This window comes from Drosophila subobscura, chromosome O (assembly GCF_008121235.1).
Source record: "Drosophila subobscura isolate 14011-0131.10 chromosome O, UCBerk_Dsub_1.0, whole genome shotgun sequence".
Classification (NCBI taxonomy): Eukaryota; Metazoa; Arthropoda; class Insecta; order Diptera; family Drosophilidae; genus Drosophila; species Drosophila subobscura.
In genome coordinates, this window is record NC_048533.1 from 19,543,139 (window position 1) to 19,566,711 (window position 23,573).

The 23,573-nt window shown below is 37.3% G+C and overlaps 1 protein-coding gene across 29 annotated transcripts in view; it reads right to left on the reverse strand.

Moving 5' to 3' along the window:
• Positions 1 to 1,343: 1,343 nt before the first annotated feature.
• The window catches only part of LOC117896198 (heterogeneous nuclear ribonucleoprotein R), a 55,896-nt gene continuing 33,666 nt past the window's right edge, over positions 1,344 to 23,573 (reverse strand). For 4 of the 29 annotated variants that reach the window (XM_034804294.1, XM_034804299.1, XM_034804301.1 and 1 more), the window contains 13 exons: positions 20,672 to 20,790; positions 20,286 to 20,607; positions 19,975 to 20,216; positions 18,524 to 18,659; positions 14,444 to 14,577; positions 14,251 to 14,379; positions 14,045 to 14,185; positions 13,880 to 13,986; positions 13,365 to 13,489; positions 11,357 to 11,628; positions 8,876 to 9,137; positions 8,656 to 8,806; positions 5,806 to 6,694 (listed from right to left, as the gene is read on the reverse strand). In XM_034804294.1, coding sequence (XP_034660185.1) covers positions 6,448 to 6,694; positions 8,656 to 8,806; positions 8,876 to 9,137; positions 11,357 to 11,628; positions 13,365 to 13,489; positions 13,880 to 13,986; positions 14,045 to 14,185; positions 14,251 to 14,379; positions 14,444 to 14,577; positions 18,524 to 18,659; positions 19,975 to 20,216; positions 20,286 to 20,607; positions 20,672 to 20,790 — 2,387 coding nt within the window. In that variant the 3' untranslated portion in view covers positions 5,806 to 6,447. Of the gene's footprint in view, positions 5,400 to 5,805; positions 6,695 to 8,655; positions 8,807 to 8,875; positions 9,138 to 11,356; positions 11,629 to 11,968; positions 12,012 to 13,364; positions 13,490 to 13,879; positions 13,987 to 14,044; positions 14,186 to 14,250; positions 14,380 to 14,443; positions 14,578 to 16,909; positions 17,046 to 18,523; positions 18,660 to 19,974; positions 20,217 to 20,285; positions 20,608 to 20,671; positions 20,791 to 23,573 lie in introns of those variants that run through there. The other 25 variants (XM_034804304.1, XM_034804295.1, XM_034804298.1 and 22 more) reach the window with 25 other exon arrangements.

Here is a 23,573-nt window from a genome sequence, read left to right on the forward strand (position 1 = left end):
CTCAAAGTGTGAAGAGATTTCGTTTGGGTGCTGGGATTTCATTGGATTGAACATTAGACACGATCTTTGCATTCTTTATTTATTTCATTTTTTATTATCTGGATGCAATTTTATTTAATTTTCATATTACAAATAATAACAAATGTATGTATATCAAATATTTTAGTACAATATGCTTCTCTCACTTTTAATTTCTTCGTTAACAATAATTGTTTATTAAGACGTAAAAGTTTTGCTCCTGTTTCTCTTCCCTCGCTCTTTCTGCCTTCTGCTTTCTCCTACAATGAATTCTGATTGTTTATTGTGTTTTGTATTATTATTTAATTATCATCTCTTGATTTTATATCGTAATAATTGGCGACGTTACGTTCACGGTTTATGAATCCCTCTCATATATGTGGCATGTACTCATGTATGTAAATGTGCTGTGATGTTTATCAATTAGTCGTAAAATCAATCAGTTATCAAATGATTCGATAGATTCAATATATATTTAATTTGAAAGCATAGTAAACACACACAAACTAAAAATGTAGGGTACAACAAAAATAGTTTTAAATAAAAAGTTCGATACAAAATGGTAAATATGTGGCAAAGCTAAACCTAACTTGTGTGTACGAGTGTGTCCGAAATAGATGTGGCCCTCGTGTACAAATCGTGTTCTTACGAGTATACAAAAGACATAACGAAAAAACTTTTGGAAACTGCCCAGACCTTGCAGATCCTTGCATCTTGCATCCTGTGCCACTCTGTCCTGGCTCTTTCCTTATAAACAGTTGCGCTTGCTCTTAGGCCAATTCTTGAAAATTAACATGACCGAATCGGATTGATTTTGATTGCTGAAAAGGTTTGGAGAGTAAATTTGGAATAGATCGAGTCGTCTTTGTGTATATTTCAATGTTGCAATGCGATCGTCGTGTTTTGATTTATTAATTTTTATTGTTTTCTTTATTTGCCAATTTTTCAAAACTTAAAACATTTTACACAAATTAATTTTAAAAATTTTTAATACGTACGCAGTCTGTTTAAAAGTTAAGTTAGATTATACACTCCTACGCCTACATATACATTATATACCCATATATATATATATTTATAGAGAAAGATATATATATATATATTTATTGTATATATTTTTTATATACACATATATATTTATGTATATATAGATTTAGTAATTATGATTAAATCTTGCCTTTGCATCATCACAATTCATGTAAAGTTTTTCATTTTTTTCGCTCAGTTTCCATGCGCAGTTTGCAAATTTTGTTGTCCACCTTGCTTTCACTTATGTTTTATTTGGATTTCTTTTAAAAGTGTATGTGGTTTTTTTTTGTTTTTTGTTTCTTTGTAATATTTTTGTTATTGTTGTTGAAAGTTGAAAATTTACACACGTATACAGTTATGGGTTGTTGCTGCTGTTGTTAGTGGGCCAAAGATTAATTTTGCTTGCGCGTCCTCTTCACAAATACACAAAAATGTAAAACCAATTAAAAAGCTAAACAAACTAGTACGTTATGTATTTAACATTAGAGTGTTATGTGTTAGGTCGTAAAAATATTTTGCTAAAAATTAATATTCATATAGTTTAATATATATATATAACATACTATTGAAAACTTAAGCGCACAAACAAAACTAAATATTCAAATTAAAAACTAATTTTGCCAAACGTTTTTGCTTTCCCGAAAAAAATTAAAACAAAAATTACAAATTACAATATTTAACACAATTAGGGATTTTTGGGTGGGGCGATGGGTTCAAGAGTTAAGGGGTGTGGGGTGTGGGACAATTTCAGGCTTCCAAAGAAATGGTTTCCAAATAACGGCACATAATTTTGGTGATAATTTCATTAATCATAATTTGCATCAAGTTCAACGAAATTGGAAAACTTTAACGGAGTGTGTAACAATTTGCCAATTGGTTTACAGATTTAGTTTAGTTTTTAGTTTACAATAGAAAAACACATTAACAATAAAAACTTACAAATTAAATTACAAATTTAAAACAATATAAAATCAGTACATTTATCGAATTAAACAAATATTTAAAATTAGTTATATTTATATATTTGCAATTTGAAGTGGGTTCAAGGGTTCAAAGTCACCAAATATGTGGAAATTTCACAGGCGAAAAATCGAAAATTTTGCATAATAAAAATACGCGGCGTTGAAGAATTTTTTGTTAATAACATTCTTAAAAAATTATCTCATTTGTTGTGTTTGTGTGTGTTTAAAGAGAAAAAAAACGTAATAAAAGTTTTAAATGATTTCTCCCCTTTCTTTTTCGAGGGCAACACTCTGCTCTCAATCCGGAAAAGATAGATCGTTTAAGAAGAATTCCTAAGGAAACTTATCAAAAATTATTTTAAAAAAGTGGTTAAATATTTAAGTGATTTTTTGTTTTGCTTGTTATTGTAGTTAGAAAATGGCGCACACTTCTCTTTCTTCTCCTACAAAGACAGTTTACTTTACTTTCTTTAATCATTATGTGTGTATATGTATTGGTGTATGTGGCTGAGTGTGTGTGTGTGTGTGAGTGTTACTAAATGTAATCTTAACTATGGTCATTTAGAATTTGTTGTATATGTTCCTCTTATTGTTTGTGGCTAATATTATGTATTTAAAGTTCTTTGCTGGTTTGCAAATTTTGCGCAAGTTTTCATCGTTTATTTTTATTTTTTTGTTTTTTTTACTTTAGGCAACTGTTTGGTGTGTGTGTGTGTCTGTGTGTTTGACTGTGTGTACTTTTAATTTAAAAAAACTGGTGTTTTTAGGCTTATGCTGAACAATGTTCATAGATACGTTTTAAAACACACGCGCCCTTGTCTCTCATCAACGGCCAACAGTTTTGTATTTGCTTTATACTTGAGTTCAAAATTGGAAGTATTCTTTCGTTAGTTTAAAACTAATTTATATATTTTTTTTCTTTTTTTATATATGTATATATTAATTAACTTGTTGCTTTACTTGAGATCTAGCAATAGCGGAAACGTAGACATAAAGGACAGATAAATTTCAACAAAAAAGGATTCTTGGTTTCGAATTTTGCAAAGTAATCTAAACAAATGAAAGGCAAGGCAAGTTCTTGTATAATTGATTTTCCTATATAAAAGTATTTTGACACGTGTGTCTGTGTGTGTGCTGTTTGTTGTTGTTGGTGTTTATAGGCATGGAGTTACAGTTAGGTTGTTACAATCGTCAGATCGTAAGGATCGCTATATATGTATGTAGTTGTGGTGTTTGCTTTAGGGCTTTAGTTACTTCGTTCATATCATATCATATGTGCGTAGCAGATCTGCTTAGATGAGTTCGTCAATAAAATTGGGAGAGAGAGTTGAGTCTGAATTGTTAATTAGTTGAGAGAGGCTTTTAAGGAGAATTTCTAGGTTTTATGAATTGTTTAGGTTTGTCTGCTAAAACGCAATCGAGCGTCGGCTAATTGATTTCTCATAACTTTTTATTTATCTTCGTTTATCTTTTCATTATCTTCATCGTTTTTTGAAAGTTAAGCACAATTTGTATGTTTATATGTGTAAATATTAAGTATTCATTATTGTGTTATTAAAATTCATAATATTCATCGTTATTATTAGTTTTAGTTTTAATTTTTACTTTTACTTTTTCTTTTAATTTACTGCTTGTGATGTGTGTATGTGTGTGTTGTGTTTGTCTTTCTAATTCGTTGCATCAATTGGCAGATATTATTCCGAGATTTGCTTAACCGATTTCTGGCTTCCGGAACCATCTGCATTTGTGTTGTGTGTGTATGTGCAATTGTTTAACCCTACATATATACTTTTTCATCTGCCAGTTAATTGATTTGAAGTTGCCTAAGACTTAGGTTCGTTAAAAAATAGTTTTTGTTTTGTTTTGTTTTTGTTTTTCAATTTATGCAGAAAGTCTTTGCCAGTTGCCACTGCCAGTCATTATATAATAATGCTGGGTGCATTTAAATTTGTTGTATGTATGTTTTTTTCTTATCCTTCTCATATCAATTCAATCAATCTAATTTATAATTTTTCTTACTTTTTGTTTTTGTTTTTTGTCAGTCAATGTTACTTCATTAAGCTTTGCTTTTCACTTTGAATTCTTGTTGTTGTCTCTCGAAGTTCCTACAATATTAAACATTTTTTAGTTCACATCAATTCATCCGAATCAGAAGCAGAATCTGAATCTGAGCCTGAACTCTCTCGTATATATGTACTGGTTGTTTCCTATATGTCTTGCTGGCTCCTCATTGCTGCGGTTATATACAATTAAGGGAAATCGCTTGTGCACTATTTGCTTGGGGTTTTTGTTTAATTTGCTTAAGGCTCTTCATGCTGATTGATCTCCATGTACATGATGTAAAAGGTTCTGTATATAGTCGAATCGATTCCGAATTCGGTTTTTACGCAATTCAATTTCAATGTATAAAAAGGTGCTACATGCTGCTTAAGATTTAAAATCAATCCGTACTGGGCTTAGACTGCTCTCTCTATATAGTTATAGATAAATATATTTATATATGTTTTTTAATTTATATATCGGTTTTGTTTTTGCTTTTGCTTTTGTTTTTGTTTTGCTATATACGCTCAATTATTGTTTCGATTTCAAGTTAAAAACGCTATGAGACATAATTTGTTGTTTTTTTTTTTGTTGTTTTCATTATACTTTTGTGAACTTTTAAAACGATTCGACTTTCTTTTATCTACGAGTTTATACGAGTTTTCTCTTTGCTGATTTTTAAAATGGTTCTGGGGGAAATCGGTTAAATGTCTTTCACTAAATGAACAAATTTCGTTTAAAATTCTGCTGCTGCGAAGGCTATATAACTGATTACATACATACAAATATATATATATACTCTAATCGACCGATTTATTGCTGCCTTCCGCTTCTGATACTGGTTTTGATTCTGCATTTTTGTTGGCTTGTGTTTCAATGAATCAAAAGAACCGAAATCCGTTTGGTTCCGAAATGAAAGCAAAATGATCTCTCAGAATTTTTGCTAGTTGTATACGTAGTTCTTATGGTTTATACAATTTATTTAAAGGGAATTTATTGCTTTTAAGAGTTTGTTACTTGGATCTGCTCCAGGACATCGACGAGTGAAAATTATTATTGGATGTTGCTGGGGCTGTAACTTCCATGTTGTGTGGCTGCTTTTAACTGATATCATATATAGGGTTGCTGTTGCTGTTGTTGTTGATGTTGATGTTGTTGTTGATGTTGTATTGTTCTAACTCCATGCCGAAAACGTATCCATGTACCACTGTTCACCATTTGTGCCTAAAGGTTGCTGTGGTAGCGGTAAACTGCCCCAACTGCCGCCATTTCCTATTAAACCGCTCGGGTAACGTCGCTTAACATCTGCCGGATTTTGGTGACCTCCATCGAACTTACGTTTACCGACTACTGCAGTAGATTTGATAGGATCATTCATAGGTTGGTTGGTTGGTTGTTGGCATTTTTGGTTGTTGTTGGTTTTGTGTGTGTGCGTGTGTGTGTGTGGGTGTGGTTGAAGGTGTTTTTCGAAAGAAAAAAAAGAGAAAGAGAGTTAAAAATATTGTTAATACAAAAATGGTTCAAGGTGGTCTCTATTATTTTTTGATTTTGTAGTTGATAAAGTTCAAGTTTTAGCTGGGCTATGGTTTAGATGAGGTTTTCTTGATGTTGTATTTCATTTTTTCATTCTTTTTGTCGCACAATTTGATGCATTTTTCCAGTCTTTTTGTTTTTCTTTGCCTTGCAAATAATAGCTGTAGTAGGGGAGATTTGGTTTCGGTGGCAGTTCAAAAAAGGTTAAACACAAACGGGTTTATATTCATTGCTCATTTAATATTTCCCATTTGTATGAAAAGGGGTTCTCTTTACACATCAAAAATCATGAATTGGTGTTAATTCGACATAACGTTAGGGACCTGTGATTGGGGCATGATACATTTAACGTGGATCTTACACAAAATGAAATGGTTGTGGGGGTTGTAAGTGTGTTATCATGTGTTGTGTGTGCTGGTGTGAATTACAATTTTCCGAATTGGTTTTCTCAGTGTGTGTGTGTGAAACATTGTACATGATGTTGTTCTAACATGGGGACATGGACATGGGGTACCATATTTGCAATCGATCGGTCGTTCACTCGATCGATTAATGCTTCTTGAAAGTGTCTGGGGTGTGTGCTTGATTCTTCTTCACTTGTCCGTTGGGATAATTTGGAATTTTGCAATGTTGCTGCTCCTCTTGTATTGTGTTAATCTTGATCTGAGCTGATCTGAACTGATCTTTTTGGATCTGTCTGATTCCTATCTTGAATTGTTGGAGATGTGTTTTGGTCCTAGTTGCTGGATTCTTGAAAACGATAACCAATTACTCGCCTGGTAGTATCGTTTTCAATTGAATAATGGTTGCAAGTGTGTTAAGTGTCTTTGGAATTGAAATCTTGATGGGTTGGTTGCTTGAAACATTATTTTGCAACGAGATTTCGTTTCAGGTATTTATGGGGACGTCCGTCTTGATTTTTTTTCGGACCGAGATGACTTGTGTTTGGAGCTATGCTTTTTGGAATGCTTGTGTGAATGCTTGTGTTTGCTACTGGAGGAACTATCTTTTTTGGGCTTCTTGACGAGCGGGCGACTTTCGCCGCTGGTCGAGGAGCTGGACGAGGTGCTACGCTTAGTTGCCCTCCATGTACGTCTTGCGAGCGGCTCCAGCTAGAAACAGATTTAGTTTTTGTTTTTGTTTTTTTCTTTTTCTTTTATGGTATTGCATTTTGCTGATGTCAATCATACGTTTACGATGTGTGTCGGAAACAAAGCGCATGTATGTGTGTGTGTGTGTGTGTGTGTGTGTTTTTGTGAAGCATTCTAAAGATAAATCAAACGATCTGTATCTACAAATACAGCCACAAAGTGTAAAGCGTTTAAGGGAATTGGAAGCAGGTGTATGAGGTGTAGGCGCGTGTGGGAATACTTGTTGGGGAGCTTGCCACGCTTTGCTGCAGATGATCTACGTTCAGAAGCGTGACAGGAATCCGGGTGGTGGGGGATTTGTTCTCCGCTACACAGAAAGCTCCATTGATAACAAATTATAAGAAAGTTTGTGGTGTGTGTGTGTCGAATCGATTAGTATCTGGTTTTAGGGTATGGTACAAATCAAACAAAACTATTTTAGTTGATTGCAACTCGGGGCACCCTGTGGGCGAATTTATGATATTTATGGCAATGATTATAGGGTGATTATTATTATTTATACATATAGGGTCATACCACATTTGGTTGGTATTTGTTTATGTAGGTTACTAATACTATTATTATTTGATTTTTATTCACTTCCTTTGGCTTTGTGTTTTTTTTTTGCTAAATCAAATCAGGGTTAGCAAAGCAAGGTGGGTAATTTATTAACAATTATTAACAAGACTCTCGACTCGATATACAGAAATGCACATAAAAATGATATATGTTTGTATATGCATATGGTTGTTAATTTAATGGGCTAGTGTATAAATTATGTAATATTTATAGATTTGTGCAATCGCAATCGAACAATAAGTCAATCTTGACGCGCGTTTCCGTATATTTATTATTTATGGCCTGGTAACCAACAATAACCAACACATTAACGCGGGACACAAAAAAAAACAACAAAAATTATATACACGTACGTCAAAATTTTGGATGATTCCTCTCAGGGTATGGACTCTCTCTCGTTTACTTTCATTCCTCTATTTTTTCTATGAAGGGTGGGGCGATTAGAGACAAAAATGGGACACTCTTCCATGTAGATACTTGCTTAACTTTTAATTAGTAAGTGACAAAAATCTTGTGCGAATGGATATTGGTGTGTTTGTGTGTGTTTGTGTATGCATGTAGGCATACTAATCGATTCATCAACGTTTACACAGCAGACACTGATCATAATACAATTAGACACACATCACATCCGTATCAATATGCAATTAAACAATCAAATAATTTGTTATTATGGCTTCCCATTTATATGTGTTGAGGGTGTGTGTGTGTGTGTGTGGGCGTGGGCTCTTGTTTGAAAATTTAGGTGTGTTTATGTGTGTGTGTGTATTGCTGCTTACAGTTAAGAAAAGAAAGAATAAGAGATAGGCAATCACGAGAGGGCATGCATCAAAAAAGTGTAGCATACATTTCAGCGCCGACACAAAGAAATGAAATTATACTGAAATCTGTTAAAGTTCCCCAAATGAGACGACAGACAGCACACACCAAAAAATCGTAAGCAGCAAAAGCACAACTACAGTGAACACAATTGTAAAAAAAAAAAGAAAGGAAACTGTATAATTCGTGATTATAGAAATATATAGAAAAAGAACACAACATCGTGGGTAAAGTGGGGGGCGGGAGCTGGGTGGAACTTTTACAACATTTAGAACTTTACAAATGCGAGACACACGACATTGAGGGGACGTTCTTAGTTGTCGGAAGGAGTTGGTTGTTTGGATTCACACGATAGCAATGGCTGCCATCTCTCGATGGGTTCATTTCGGTTCTTGTGCGCGTTGTGGATCAGCGAAAGGGAGTGTACTTGTGTGTGTGTGAGTGTGTGGTGTGGTGTGGGTGGTGGACAGGTGGGTGTGTGGGTTTGTTTACATTTTACTTGGCTTTACTCATTAATTTATATGAATTTGACATTTGCAATTTACTTCTTGCTGGGTTGCAGTTGCTGTAGTTGGATTGTCTTTGCAGTTTTCTTTTGACGTAGGTTGTTGGGAGTTTTAGCTTTGAGTTCATTCGGTTTGATAGTTTCGTTTGGTTTGTAGTTGGTTGATTGATTGTTGTGGTTGTGTTTTATCTCTGTAGTTTTTTTGATTGCTGTTATATTTGGTTTTGGTACTTTTTGGTTTGGTTTTTTGTTGAGCTCACCTGGTAAATTTTGTAGCGGCTTGACGTGCCGGGTGCCACGAGCGCTGTGACGCGTTTGTGCCACCCCACGGACCCCCCCGGTTGCTGCCAGCGCCCCCTGACCGGTGGCCCCCCGCTGAGCTACCGCCGCCGCCTGTCCCGCCGCCGCCGCTGCCGCTCCCGCCGCCTGTGGCACTGTTAGGGCCCCCTGACGACTGATGCTGCCACGCTGGCCAACGGCTCTGCCACGCTGCGCTGTGGTTCCATGCCCACGACCAGCCCCCTATTATATGGCCATCACCGTCATCATCATCAGCACAATCCACACATGGCATCATCATCATAATCGTCACCGTCATCATCATCATCATCACCATATCATGCATGAGCGTGGCGTTTTGTGAGGGTATAAGTGTGGTGTGTGTGTATGTGTGTGGGTTGAGTGTGTGTGTGTAGATGGATTCATATTGTGATTCCAGATTCGGTTCCATTATCCATCATTATCCACATCATTCGTTGTCGGTTGTTGGTTTGATTTTTCGAATTTCATTTTCGTTTTTGCGTTTTTGGTTTTTCGAGTTTTGAGTTTGGTTCGAATCGTTTTTGCATTTTACAATTTGATAGTTTGCATTATATAAATATTTGAAATTGTGTTTGTATATATATGGATCGCCAAGATAATTGTCAAATTTTGGTCATTTCAAATCAAATGAAAGTAAGCAAGATGAAAATACATTTTGGAGTTGTCGGGGTATTGGATTTGGATTGGAAATTTGGATTTTTGGCAGTCGAATCGATGAGAATTTCGAATTTGGTGTTTGAATTTCAGTTTCAGAAAGGATGGTGGGGAAGTTGGGTGGTCAGAAAAACGGGTTTCGAAAGAGAATGGTAATCGATGGATTTTTGTATGGTTTTGTTTTTGATTTTGATTTTTTTTTTGGTCATTTTGGTTGGTTGATTTCGATATCGATTTAGGTAAATGGCAGAGATATATAGAATTCATAATTTTAGTGTGGGCATTTTTTGGTTTTTGGTTTTTGGTTTTGGTTTTGGTTTTTGACGAACATATATATAATTTTTCAAGATTTTTGTTTGTTTTTGTTTTGTCATATTGTACCGAAAAACAAATGAATTGTTTGTATATAGATAAGTATATAACAAGAACACATAAAAAGAAAGAAAAGAAAAGAAAAAATCGAAATAAACGCGTTAGATTCTTGGTGTAAACTGTTTTTTGATTGATTGTACATACACGATGTAATGTATGCATATAAGATATATGTATATATTGATATAGAGATACGTCTGATGTTCAAAATATTCAAATATACTGCAATCAAATATATATTTTGTCTGTTTCTCTGTATCATGTGAGCTGAGTGAACATTTGACTAGTTAAGTAAAGTCTTGTCTTGCTTCAATCGGATATTATAACAGATACTTATAACAACGGATCGATCTGGGTCGCTTGACACGTCTATGTATTGGTTTGGTGGCATGTCCAAGCAACAAAAGTTATTTCCTCTTGCGATTGACACAATATTTGAAAAAAATAACTTTACCAAGTTTGTAAATTTGATTAAAAATTAGGATTTACAATAAGCGTATGCGGTTAATGGTTTATTAAAGCACTGGCACAAATATAGAACTAAATTTTAAATTTAATTTTAACAATAATAACATTATAGGGCGACGCATCGAGGAATGCAATAATATTTAAAACTAAAAGCGCTTCACTTAATTGCTAAATAAAATGGAATTAAAATTAAATCGAGAGCACGCTGTGTTCAGCTCATAAATTTATAATTAATGGTTAATTAAGCCTGACAGGGCAATGGCAATGGCAACGGGGTTGTGCAATTAAGGGTGTAAATTATGTAGCGATATTTATGTATGTACAAGCAAAGCATAAGATTAAAGCACAAATTGTTCAATTGTCAATGGCGTGGCGTTGCGAGTCTCTCGTTTGTCCCACAACAAAAGCGAAATAAAGCGATACAAGCAGCGAATACTCCTTCGTTTTCCCCGTCAATGGGCGTGCACATGTTTGTAGGTGTGTGGGTGTGTGAGTGTGGGCGTGGCATGGTGTGCTGTATTTTTTTTGGGTGCATATGGGTGAGCGTGTCGGTGTGGTAGAATTTTCAGCATCAGGTAACGTGCAAATTTTGACTTTGTAAACGAAACGAAGAAAATATTGTTTTGGGAAATTAAAGCATCCGTTAAGCCAACAAAAAAAGAAACAATTCAACAAAAAGCATTAGAAAACCAACAAATATATACACAAAATAATACTCAAAATATACAAATTTCAACACTACTTTTGGTTAAAGGAAGAGACAACTCTTTGTGTAACTGAAGGATCAAACAAATAAAACAAATACAAAAATATAGTAACGGAAATGTTCTACAATTCTCGTGTGTTTCTGTGTGCGTGTGATCTGGTTTTCTTTTCTGATTGTTGTCCGATTCGGGAGTGGCCAAAATAATCTATTTATAACGCACCATAACGGCCGACGAATTGTTCGAGTGGCTTGAGGCACTTGCCCGTGGTCTCGAGGAGCGCTGCGTGGCTCCACTTGCTGAGGGCCCAGCGATTCCGGGTCCGATGCCGCCTCCGAGGCTGGTGCCAATGCTGCAGCCGGCATTTGGGGCAGTCGGATAGTCATAGTAATTGTAATCACCTTCGTAGGTGCGGTAGAGATCGTCATAATAGGATTCGGTGGCGGCATAGCCAGGACGGTATTCCTGGTACCCAAAATAGTCATAGTCGACCTCTAAATAATGTTATGCCGGACATGGTGGAGGGGGAAGGCGGATAGGTTAGGTTGGATTAGTGATGTGGTCTGGCCCAGTCTGGATTAGTGCGGAGGCCTAGTCCTATGCTAAGCTCCTCGTCGCTCTGCTCTGTCGAGATGCTGCCAATTGTTTCACTTTTGCCAATGTTGCACGAATTGGGCGCGTACTGTAACGCAATCGGAGGATGTTCACAAGGAGGTGTGGATGTGTCGATGGGTTTATGTTTGGGATGTTGGATCTGTGGCTGGGTCTGAGACTGGGGCTGGGGCACATGTGGTCGTATGGGTTTTAAGTAGATGAGACTTGAGGATTACTTACCGGTGATATAACATCAAACAGTATACAGGGTGCTTAACATTCGCTACACAGAGAACACAATTGCAACATTTAATTATCATAAACAACTATGAACAACGTTTAAGGTTTAATGGCTAATGTTCTATGGGGTGGGTGGGTATTTGGTTTTGGTTTTGGTTTTGGCTTGGCTTTGGATGATTTGGTTATGAGAGTAGGCAATGTTGTAGTTGTAGTTGTTGGCACTTGGCTGCGACAAAGAGAGAGTTCGGAGTAGGATTCGGGACGGAAGGAGAGAGTTGAACAAACAGAAACAAAATCGACAACATCGAAAAAGAAACTTAAAACGGACATGCAAATAAAAAAAACAACGAATAAATAGAACAAGAGTTTATAGAGAGAGAGAGAGCGATATTGACACATAACTTGCAAATGCGAATATTGAAAATGAAAAACGAACAACATTTACGATTAGTACAATGAAACAACGAAACGGAAAACAATAAAACAAGTGAGAAGTGAGGTTATGTTCAGGTTTAAGTGAGGTTATGTTTCAATTGGTTTCCAATGTTCCGTTCCCATCGTTTCAGATGCGAGTTAAGAGTTAGTGGAGGATTAGTAATATCAATCTAGCTGGATTCTTTTTTCAAAAGAGTACACGACGGGGTCTCTGGGGCTCGAGGGCAGTGCTAAGCGTGACTTTAAAGGGCTCTAGGTAACTGTGTGTGTGTGTGTATGTGTGTGTGTGTGATAGGTGGTAAGAGAGGTCTAGGGGGGGGACGAGCGTACATTGTTAGTGGGTAGAGCGCGCCTTAAAGAACTAACTAAAATGATGAGGCGAGACAGTAACAGAAACAATAATCAAGAAGATGAACCAAAATAAGAACAAAACGTTGCGTTCAATGGTGGACATGATATTCGTATAACTTAAGACTTAAACTGCAGACCGGATTAGTGTTTTAGGCTAAGTTTAAACTTTGCAGCACCCTTGCAGCGCTCCGAAAGTTGCTTACTTTGGTTAGACTTTCAACTAGAACTAGAACACAAACCTATCAAGTAAGTACCGTGTGGGGTAGCTCATGTAAATATGTGTTTCAATATGTTTTGGTGTTAGTATATGTGTGTTGTGTGTGTGAGTGTGAGTGTGCCTAGCAACTTGGCTAACTGACTACGATAACTAAACCAAATTAACAAAATTTATAAAGTATTTTTATGTTTGCTCAATCGTGTTGAGTCCCAAAAGGAAGGCGCTTGCGGCCTTCACTCTCTCTGCACCATCATCATCATTATCATCATCTGCCTCTACGCCATCTTCTGGCAGAGATGGCTCGAGTATATATACATATGTATATATGCATATACATACAGACATCTAGAATGTATCTGGATGGGATTCACTTGGCCAATTTGCCAAACTTACCGTATTCGCGAGGTATCGGCGTACGGAGCGGCGGCATGCGCGCACCTGGCAGGCGCATTGGCGTCAAGGACATCATGCTGGGATGTGTAGGCGACAGATTTCTGTATGGAGACAATGTTTCAAATCTTTACAAGGATTACCCCAAATGCAACAAAATGGGATTGAGTATAAATTTTGGATTTGTTTTGTTTTGGAGTGGATTGCGTGTGTGTGTGCGTGTTCACGCAGGACAAAGAAAGAATAAAAGAAAGAAAAAATATAAAGTAATATATAAATTAATTCGATCTCAGGATAAGCTAGTGGCAGGCGACTTGAAAAGCAAACAGACACTCAGATATTTCTGGTCAAACAATTTGGGATTTATCGAAATTAATTTATGCCCAATGGAATGCAAACATTTTTGCATTGTTTCTTTTTTTTCTTTTTGTGATTTGGAATTTTGCGCCAGTGTGTGATTTGTAAACTGTTGTTGTGCTAGACAAGGACTGGAGTGGAATGGTGCTGGAAGTACATACCCCACAAGGCCGGGGCGGGCCTGCATCATTTGCATCATGCGACGTTCACGTGCGCGCAGAATTTCCTCCTTTTTCTTTTTGTCTGAAGGCGGTTTGGCGAGTGAGACCTAAAGAGTTGTGGGGAGTGAGAAAGAGGTTTGCGATTTGGGTAATGGTTGCACCTACCTCAATATTCGAGGCGCCGATCTCCTTGCCATTAAGGCCACGCATAGCTTCGACGGCGCTATCACGATCCTCAAAGTGTATAAAGGCATAGTCTTTAATTTTCTTAACGCGTTCTACTTTGCCATATTGCTCAAATTGTTCCTATTGATGGATACGATTTATAATTAATTAATTAATTCATCTAATGAAAGCTTTTCTAAACTTGCCTTTAATTTTTCCTCTGTGACATCTTGGGTTAGATTTCGTACATACAGAACTTTAACCTTAGACATAGTTTGCTCGTCCGGCTCTTCCTGTGGATCGGCCCAGTCGACTATTATATCACATCCCCATACCTGCGAAAGGAACACATTCGTTAGTTATAGATAGCTTTATGTTGGGGGAGTGGGAATTGCTCACCTTAATTCTACCAGTGCCAAGTCTTCGTTTGGCCAAAGACGCCGCCTTGTGGGACTCGTATTCGAGAAAGCAGAAGCCGCGATTCTTTTTCTTATCATCTGGTGAACTGTATATGATTACCTCGTAAAGGCCAGCTATAGGTTCAGATTCGGGTTCAGATTTATTTATAAATATACGAAAAAAATGTCATTTAAGTACGATGGAATAGAAATTCGCGTTATCAATTCGAATGCAATTTATTTGTATGATTAGTTGGTTGCATATGTAAAAATAGAAATACAACGAAAGAAATACAACAAAAAAGTATTTGTGTCTGGTATTGGTATTGGTACTGGTACTGGCAAGTGTGTGCGTATCAAAGTGTATGTGTAAGAGAGAGACAGAGTAGATGTGATAAGACACTTAACACATACATAAATACATACACACATACATACTTATGTATAAGGTATACATATATGGAATATGTGAACAGAAATGCACAACATTTGTTATGTAAAATAATGAATCTTTCCGATATCCGCATTTGTTTTTGCACAAAATATATGTACAAATATGTATGTATGTATATGTATGTATTTATGTATATTGTATTTTGATTTTGAAAACCAATGCCAACAATTGCTTTAGTTTGCTTTTGCTCAAAACTTTTTGAAATATTTTTGAATAATTGAATTGCGGCTAAGCTAGTAACATATTCGGTATTTTGTGTGGGTAGTAGTTTGGCGGGGTGGGGTATGCAAGGATCGAGATTTTGGAGACAAAGTTTTACTGAGAGAGAGAGAGAGAGCGGGGGGTTGGTATAACATTGAGTAACGGATAGGAGGATATGTAGAGTACGTTTAGAGAGAGTATTTTAAAACGAAACACACACTTAGAAAAACACTTAAAAAAACCTCTGGTATTGCTATTTGGTTGTTGTTTTGATTGTATATTATGTATATAGTACATGTGGCAGTAAAACGAACAAAAGTAACCAACAAAAAAAGGAATACGAGAACGAACAATCGATGTAGAACCAAAAACACAACACGAAGTACGAGTACGAGTAGAGCACACATTGAGCTGGGGCTGGGGCTGAGCTGGGGGTAAATTCTTTTCGATTCGAGTAGTATTAATGGAAACAATAACGGGTATAAACTATACACAAACATAGCCAGAGTTAGACAGTGTAAGGAAGAGAGAGAGATAGAGATATATATATATATATAGAGAGAGAGAGAGAGAGAGTGTGTGTACACTGAGATACAAAAAGAGTTCGATAGAGAGAGAGAGAGAGAACAGTAACGAACGAAACAACAAAATATGGGCAGAGATTTTGAATTTTGGCTTTTTCGAGTTGTTTTCATATGTCGATTCGATTTTATTTTGGTTCAGTTCAATTGCTCTGGGGATATAGTGGCGCTTATGTGAGAGATAGAGATAGCTACACATAGAGATAGAGTAAAATGAGTTTTCTTTTTTAAGGCTTGTTGTCTCCAGTCATTAAGTAGTATTATATATTATATATATATTCAACGTGAATAGGCCAGAACATATCGATTTGAGTACACGAATTGCTTTTTCTTATTTTGGTTTTGGTTTTGGTTTCAGGGCGGGATCGTTTGATTCGGTTTTTGGTTTCAGTTTGTTTGGTGTGCACCGTTTGTTATCTATATATTGTATATGATAATTAATCGTATATTGTATGTATAAGTCTGCACTAAAACAAAAACTAAGTTTGTCCCTTTTTTGTTTGCTTTTCGTTTTTCAAAAATATTCAAAATGTTTTTCATCTTTTTTTGGGTTTTGGTTTGGTTTTTGGCGAATTGTTTAGCTACAGGTTTTCAACGTCAACAAATTGGGCACATTTAATAATTGGGATACAAATGAAGCTAAAAATGATAAGACAATTAATTTTTTGTTGTATTTACTAACAGCGCTTAAAGTTAGAGAGAATGAGTGAGAGAGAATAGAGAATGACAGAAGAAATATGTTAAAATCAATTGACCCAAAGGCAGGGCCTCATCTTCTTTTTGAATCAATGGAAGGAGGCCCTGCCTTATTCCTGGTCTCTCCGGTTAGGATGCTGTTCGAGTTTTTTTTGGTGGGATTATTTGGAGTGTATAATAATTTTGTTATCAATTTGAGTTGTTAAAGCGTTTAAAAGCGAAAATTGCAAAACAAAAATCCAATTGATACTTGGCATAAACAGGCTTCCATGCTCTTTTCACATTCTGCAAGTATCGCCCCTAAAAACATTGATTAGATTATTTATATATTGTATATATGAACAAATATTCATTTCGGCCAATTACGGGAGCCAATTGGGGGATGTGCTGGACTGGTCTAGGGTCTAGGGTCTAGGGTCTGGTGGGGGCTAGGGTCTAGGTATTATTATTATGATATATTTTTTTTTTTTTTTAGGGTCTTTTGCTTTGTTTTTGTGGTTGGTTGTTGTTGCTGTTTGGTTTTTGGATCACTTACGTGCATGTTTAGAAAATTCCTCAATTAATTCGTCGCGATCTCTATTCTTAGGTATATTGCCGACAAATAGCCGGTGATTGTTAAATGATATCGTAACACCAATCTTTTTGCCTTTCCGAATTTCAAAATCATTTAGCTGCAATTGTTTAAAAGTTCACACAAAACAAAAGAAAATTTTGATTTGCTATGAAAAATTTGTATTCCATTGGTACTGCGATTTGATTTTGGATTGTTTTGGGTAGTTGGTTTTTTGTTTTTGTGGTTTGGTTTGGTTTGGTTTAGGGTGGGTGAATAATGTGGCTGGTGTGTCCGTATGTGTGTACGGGGGGGAGTATGGGTGATTCTCATATGTGGGAGAAAGTGTGAAACTCTAGAATCTAGACTTTAGTAGGTTTTCTTTTTATACTTTGTATGCGTGCCAAATAAAAATGGAATTTACTCAAAAAAGGGTTGAGATTCTTTAGCTATTTGGTTGGACTGTTTCAGCTAGTAGTTGTTTCCAGTTGAGTTGATGTTGATTAATTGTTGTCACTACTGGTCTAGTACTTACTATGCAGAATTATAGGTACGAAAGAAAGAAAAACAAAAAACACAAAAACAAAAGGGCATTTTCTGCAGGCATGTTCTATATTGTTGTATATACAGCCAGAAAGTCACTCCTTACCGACCAGATCTTACCTTTTGTGCTTTTGCTAATTTCGTTTCAGATCGAATGACTTTCTAGCTTGAACACTCAACTCTGCGTATACGTAATAATTGATAGTAGTAGGAGTAGTACTTAGTAGCCTGCTTTCTTACAATGTGGAATAGTAGTAGTTATAGAACATAATGGAAAACGAAAGTTTTTGGAATGCATATTAATTTGGTAAATAATTTAAAAAATTTCTTTCATTTTCAGTTTGGTTTTTTTCTTGGTTCATTTTCGTAGGCAAAGTTAATGACTGGAGATATTATGTAAATAAGTTGAAAAGAAATATTCTTGTACGACAATTCAAGCTTATAACGAATGGCAATGACAGAAATGGGCGTGTCATTGTTCTATGTGTGTGATTGTGTGCGTGTGTGTGTGTGTGTGTGTGTGTGTGTGTATGGTTGTGCTATGAGGCAACCTAAAAGATAAAACTTAGGAATGCATCCGATGATGATTATGTGGTTTTGGGTGAGGTGGTTTCTATCGCTTGACAGGGCGCGCACATTTGAAAAGAGTGTCTCAGGCAGCATGGGTTCAATGGGGTAAGGGGGAACGAACGCCCTTTCAACATTAAATTTTCTCAAATGTGGAGATGGCAATGGCGGATGGTTGGATGGATATATGGATGGTTGTTGAAGTGTGGGGGTGAATAGTAAGAATGAGTTGTGAAACAAAAATAAATATAAATTAATCTATACTGAAACTTAATTCAAAAACACTAACGTCCCTTTCCTAACATAACCCTAACAGAAGTCCCCACGCAATTAGCCAATTCATGTATTTTTTTTTGCAATAGCCAATTGGATTTTTGTTTTGTAATTTAAAGCCGATTTTGGAGTATGGAGCAGCTATCCCAGCTCCACTCCAATTGATGATAATTTAAAATACGTTTTTGTTGTTGTTAATTTTGTTTGACAATTTACCTGTAAGTTTACCAAATTCCTCTAAAATTTCATCTTTGCCCTTTGACTTGGGTATATTGCCTACGAAAAGGCGCAGATTCGGTACGCTTATATTTATTTTCAGACACTTGCCGGGTTTTATTTCGTGATTATCGAGCTAAATGGTGGAAGGGAAGGTAAAACGAGTTTTCTTTTTAATACCAATTCACTGTTAATAATAAATAATAATATTTAAAAATCATAAAAACTAATTATCAATTTGGAAATAAATCAGTTTAAATTGGGGGGTTTTTTTTGGGGGATGGTTAACTAAAAAAAGAGTTTGAAAAGTTGTTTATTTTCATTGCATTACCAATTTCATATCGAGGCGGGGCCGGGCCGCATAGAATGTTTTTTTGTTGTTGGAAAATGTTAAAGGAAAACGTTGTTTCATTGGTTAGTGATTAAAGTGGTTAAAGAGGTACATGGCATACTGGATATACATATCATTTTAATGTATATCACGATCTGAATTTTGGGGACATGCTCGTCTAAATAAAACCAGACAGTAATCGAACACGCACGCTGCTTAGATGGCTACAAAAGTTGATAGTTGGCTACATAGCTCGACTTAAGATTAAATAGAATTCAACTAAAAAGAAAATAATTTATCAAATAATACATAATAGACAGGGGGGCTGGGAGTGTGTGGGTTGTGTGTGTGTGTGTGTAGAGGGTGGCCAGATTGTTTCTTTTTTCTTGTTCTTTATAGAGAGAACTCTTTTCAAATCTGAAATTTGAACGATTTCAATGCGCTGAGGGGAAGAGATTCTTTCGGATCAACTAAATATTACAACTCATATGTGGGACATGCATTACAAGTTACAGAAAGATCAAGTAGAGAGAGAGAGAGAGAGCAGGAGAGTGAGTAAGTGACAGCAGATAGTGAGACAGATAGCGTTGCCTATGGTTCAAATTTGTATAAATGTTTGTTTTGTATGTAGATTGTAGGCAAGACTAGGCATTGGCAGAAGTACAGAGTAACAGCAGAAAGTAACTGTAAAGTTAGCATACGGTAGGTAAAAACTAAATAAAATTGCACAACAATTTTCTCGTCGGATCTAAAAGCGCCGAATCGTTGGGTTTCATTTCTCTGATTTCCGCAAATGTTGCTCTTTCTTTTTGGTCGAATTTTGTGTTGTTTTTCGTTTTTTTTTTTTTGTGGGCCGCATAGCTGTTCCTACTTGTTTCGATTTCGTAACACGAGAGTAAATATGTGGATACAATACGTTATAGATGTAGTATAGAGTATATATATAGGAGGATATGTAGGTATATATCGGTAATCGTTAACAATACGTATAAAAAACATTAAAGCACTGATTCAGGGTAGTGGACGGGCGTTAGGTTTGGTTTTGCTGTTTGGGTGGGCTGGGGCTGGGGCTGGGGCTGGTGGGTTTGTGGTGGGGCGATTCAATGGTTGGCATAAATACCTGGCGCACTGCATTGACGGCCGCATCGCGGTTTGTGAATGTGACAAATGCATAACCACGATTTGTGCCTGTCATCGGGTCCATCATAAGGCGGAGGTCCCAGATTGTGCCACAGTTCTCGAAGAGCGGTATGAGCTCATCCTCGTACATATCCTTGGGTATCTTGCCGCAGAACACCTCACATCCGTTGCCGGGCACGTTGCCCTCCCAGTCTGGTGGCGGTCCGCCGTATTTTCGTTGACCTTAAGATTATGTTTAGACCCCGATAAGTAAACACAGACCAAGGGAAAATAGTCAGTCATGAGACCCACCTGTCGTCACATCTAATGTGTAGCCGGTGCGCTCGAGGATCTTCTTGATCTTGTCCTCGTCGGGACCTTTCACCTGTACGGCAGTGGCGGGCGCGGGCACGCCCTGTTGGCTAGCCCGACTCTTTTGGCGGTATGTCTTCATCACGCCACACAGGTAGGCGGACTTATTTGACACATGCTCCAGGTTCGATTCGAGGAACTGACCCAGAACATTCAAGGCACCATCAACGGGAAACTCCTTGAGCGCGTCCAGGGCGCGCTCATCCAGCTCGGCGTGAGCAAGTTTTCCGGTTTTGTAAATTTCATCCAGTTTGCCAGCGACCTACGCAAAACACAATATGCCATTATGGTTTACAGTAGAGTGGGAATCATGCTGGGTTACTTACCTTCTTGTCCAGCCCGTATTCCAACAGCTTGGGATAGTCCTCTGTACGTTCGCCATCGCCACGGTCATCGGCTTTCTGATTAATGTCATCTAACAGCTCGCCATTACCCTCCGCCATTTCTGCAAGAAAATACATATATAGAAAAGGTTATAAAATTAGTAAAATTCATAAAATAAATAAAATAAGATATGTAAATAGTCTCCAAATTAGATTTTCAAGTGTGATATCAGACGTTTTTCTGAATTTTTCTTATTTCACCACTTTGTGTAACTCTTTTTCTCTGAGTGCAGAGTGAAGAAGCACTTATTGTAGCCCGACCTGCTCCCAAGTTGGCGCACATTTACCACCTTGAAGAGGTGAACGAACGCGACATGAGACCGTAGAAAAGTGAAATATGTACAGCTACGAATTGTTGTTTCTGTTTTGGAAATGGGTCGCGAGAATTCGCGAAACAGAAATTTCGCAGCTTACGCATCGTCGCACGCACACGGCGTGTACAAAGAGACAGAAAAAGACAGAGAGAAACCCGGAATAAGTGAAAGAGAGAGTGAGAGAAAAGTGCGTGTGTGGGTCAGCACGTTTGCCAAAAAGTTCGTTGACTCCAAACAAAACGACGCGATCTGGCAGTGGGACGCGACGCACAGAAAAAGTGCGTGAGTGGTAAAGAGAGAGAGAGAGAGAGAGAACAGCGTGCGAGAATAGGCCAAATGTAAACAATCGAGAAGCAGAGAGAGAGGCGGCGTCGCGAATAGTGCGTAAACGCGATGCTAACCATAGATTTGACACGAGATAGCGATAAACGTGACGTAGAAGTAGTAGCAGCCGCCGCCAGTCGCCATGGCAACCCGAATTCACATTTACATTCACTTGGGGTGGGTGGGGGATAAATCTGTGTTAGTGTGTCTAAACTGGTTAAACTCTTGGCAGCGGTGCTTCTGGTTTTTGGATTGGATTGAGGTTCAATTAAATTTAGACATTTTTCACTCTGCTTATCTGCAAACACCTCAGGCACAAACCTGTCAGCAACGATACCCTTACAGCAGGTTATACGCTTCGGCTCACACGCTTGCAAAGCTGATTTGCCAACCGATAAATCACTATCAACATATTAACATTAACTATGATAAAAACCATAAAAGCAATGCACAATTTCTAACATGCCACTTGATTATATTTAAGTAATTCGGAACTTATTCACATCTGCAGCTGCCTTGGAAACGAAGAGTAGGCAAGTCGTCGCATCCAAAATATTTATGCATGTACATACGTTCATGCATACATTTGTACATATGTATGTATGTATGTGTGTATGTAGCATTTGCTTGTTTCTACATTCGCAATGTGTTTCGCTACTTACAAATGAGTGGAAACATAAGGAAAACTTCTTTGGGGACTGACTGCATGCAGCTGCCTTGGGTAATTTATTATAAATGAATATTTATGATGCGCAGCGGACTCGGGACTTTCGGTTCGGTCTCATAATGAAAATGCATATTTTTCGCAGTTGTCAAGTGCCAAAAGACAGTGACGCGCGCGGGGGGGAAATCTATCAAAGCAGGCGAAAATATTATCAGCAGAACACTCAAACCCACACATGCATGCCTATATATGTATGTATTAATAGACATGTGTGCGTGACGTTTCTCAAACAAAAAACGAAGCAAAAGCTGCAGCGAAAACCAACAACCACAAAACGAAACGAAAGAAATGCGAATCTATGACCGAGAGCGATAATTGCGTAACTTTGAGCAAGAACAAAAAATCAGCAAACAGTGAGAGAGAGCGGCCAAGAAATAGCAAGAGCGAGAGAGAGGGAGAGCTAGCTAGCTGACAGCCAAGAGAGTGCGCGGTTGATCAGAAATTATGAGGCAAAGTAAATCGCGCATTTTTTGTGCTCGAATTTTTTGTTTGTTGCTGCCTGCGCGACGGGCCTCTCCTCTCGCTCTTTTTTGCCTTTCGCTAATTTTTCTATTCCCTCTATTCCGTTCTTTCTCCGCTGACATTGAAATACTTTTTTTTTCCAATTGATACGAATCTGCTTTGTGTGCATAAGTGTTCGTGTGTGTGTATGAGTTACTCACTGACGAAACGAAGTCGGGACGCAACTCCTACAACACGTTTCTCAGGAGTGCCAGCTGATGGCCTCCGGGCGTGGGAGGCGGTGGCGGCCCTCATCTTGATATGAGCGGCAACCAATGCAAAAGTTAACCAACAATTTTAAATTTCCTTTTTTTTTTTGTTCGGTGGTGACTTGAAATTTCGCTTTCAATCAATTTGGTAAATTAATTTCTTTAATTTGGCACTAAAAACTTTGTTGAGAACACACTTCAATGAAAATATTTTTTTTTCCGAAACGTTTCGTAGGACGGATTTAATTTTCACAACTGAACAGAAACAGGAATACAATTTTCTGAGCCCGACCTGAGCAATGCCGAATCATTCCAGGTGACGTTTGACAGTTAGGGCAGAGGCTGGGCTGCCAACTCGATTTGAAATCAGGATGCTATAATCCCAGGCGATATATGTATGACTTAGTAAAAGGGGTTTAAACCCGAAAATTATAATTTTCAGTTATTGGATTTTGAATAAAAATAAGGTAAATGTTCAAATGAATTTTAGGGAAAAGTCGAAAGACAAAAACTGTGTTGGCAACCCGACGCTGCAGTTTACAGAGTTTGCAAATGCAACGGAAGTTTTCCAACCCAGAACTGAAGTATACAAAAGGTTTACAGTGTGGGTAAATGCAGAACGCCACACATATTTATGACAACTGCAGTGCCCACTGGCTGAGGGGGGGAAAGTGCATCAAAATGCAATGGAAGCTATGTATATAACAATAACCGGAACCAGTCGACCAGTTAAAGCAATAACAAACAGCTATCGCTGTTCATAACCCATTCTC